Source organism: Cyphomyrmex costatus, unplaced genomic scaffold (assembly GCF_001594065.2).
Source record: "Cyphomyrmex costatus isolate MS0001 unplaced genomic scaffold, Ccosl1.0 scaffold259, whole genome shotgun sequence".
NCBI lineage: Eukaryota > Metazoa > Arthropoda > Insecta > Hymenoptera > Formicidae > Cyphomyrmex > Cyphomyrmex costatus.
This window is the reverse complement of record NW_017276681.1, coordinates 5,445-6,450: the sequence shown is the minus strand read 5'-3', so window position 1 is coordinate 6,450 and position 1,006 is coordinate 5,445. Positions and strand designations below refer to the sequence as shown.

Sequence of the window (1,006 nt, the reverse complement as noted above, 5' to 3'; positions counted from 1 at the left end):
ACAATTCTTCTCGAGTAAATAGAGATTCATCGGAAAACAGGATTTGGCCACAAAATGTATTGTTCCTGTAAATGTATTGTTCTATGAATCATTCTCATATTTCGTCCACGTCCGGCATTTGGACGATTGATGATTACGCTGCCTGTTCCGCGTAATCTGGTCTCTACTCTTCTAATGACGTTTGCGTTTGGGTGACGTCTATGTGGATAAATTTCGGCATACAAATGTCCATCTTTGTTAATGTTAATATCGTCACTTTTTTCTAGCATGTTGCTAATAGTAACGCTGTTATAAAGCGTTAATTGTGCAGCTTGCAAGATATAAGTATTAAGATGGAGTATACAAACGCCGAATATTGCGATATGTTGCTCGTTCTCGGACAGTGCAACAATCAAGCGAGTGTTGCTGCTAGACGGTATGCCGAAATTTATCCACATAGACGTCACCCAAACGTAAACGTCATTAGAAGAGTAGAGACCAGATTACGCGAAACAGGCAGCGTAATCATCAATCGTCCAAATGCCGGACGTGGACGAAATATGAGAATGATTCATAGAGACGAAGAAATTATACAACGATTTGAAGAAAACCCGGGAAGAAGCATTCGTTCAATTACCAACGAAATAAATGTGCCGTACACGACAATCCAGCGTGTTTTAAAAAGTGAAGGTATGCACCCATACCATTTTTCGAAGGTGCAACATCTTCGAGAAGGTGATGCTGAACGTCGTCTCGAATTTTGTCGATGATTAGTGCGAGAAAACAACAGGAACAATACATTTTGTGGCCAAATCCTATTTTCTGATGAATCTCTATTTACTCGAGAGGTATTATTTAATGCACATAATACGCATTACTGGACAACGGAAAATCCCTTCTTAATTAGGGAAAGAAGTTTCCAAGTTCGCTGGAAATTAAATATTTGGGCCGGAATTATTGGAAACGAAATAATTGGACCCTGTATTTTACCAAACAGAATGGGAGGCGACAACTATGCTGATTTCTT

General features: G+C 39.4%; 1 protein-coding gene across 1 annotated transcript; it reads left to right on the top strand.

Moving 5' to 3' along the window:
* Positions 1-332: 332 nt before the first annotated feature.
* Positions 333-669, top strand: LOC108774510 (uncharacterized; the record flags this gene model as incomplete). The annotated part of the gene is made up of 1 exon (XM_018540643.1): positions 333-669. A coding segment is annotated over exon 1 (337 nt), but the record flags the coding sequence as incomplete, so codon positions are not given.
* Positions 670-1,006: the final 337 nt, after the last annotated feature.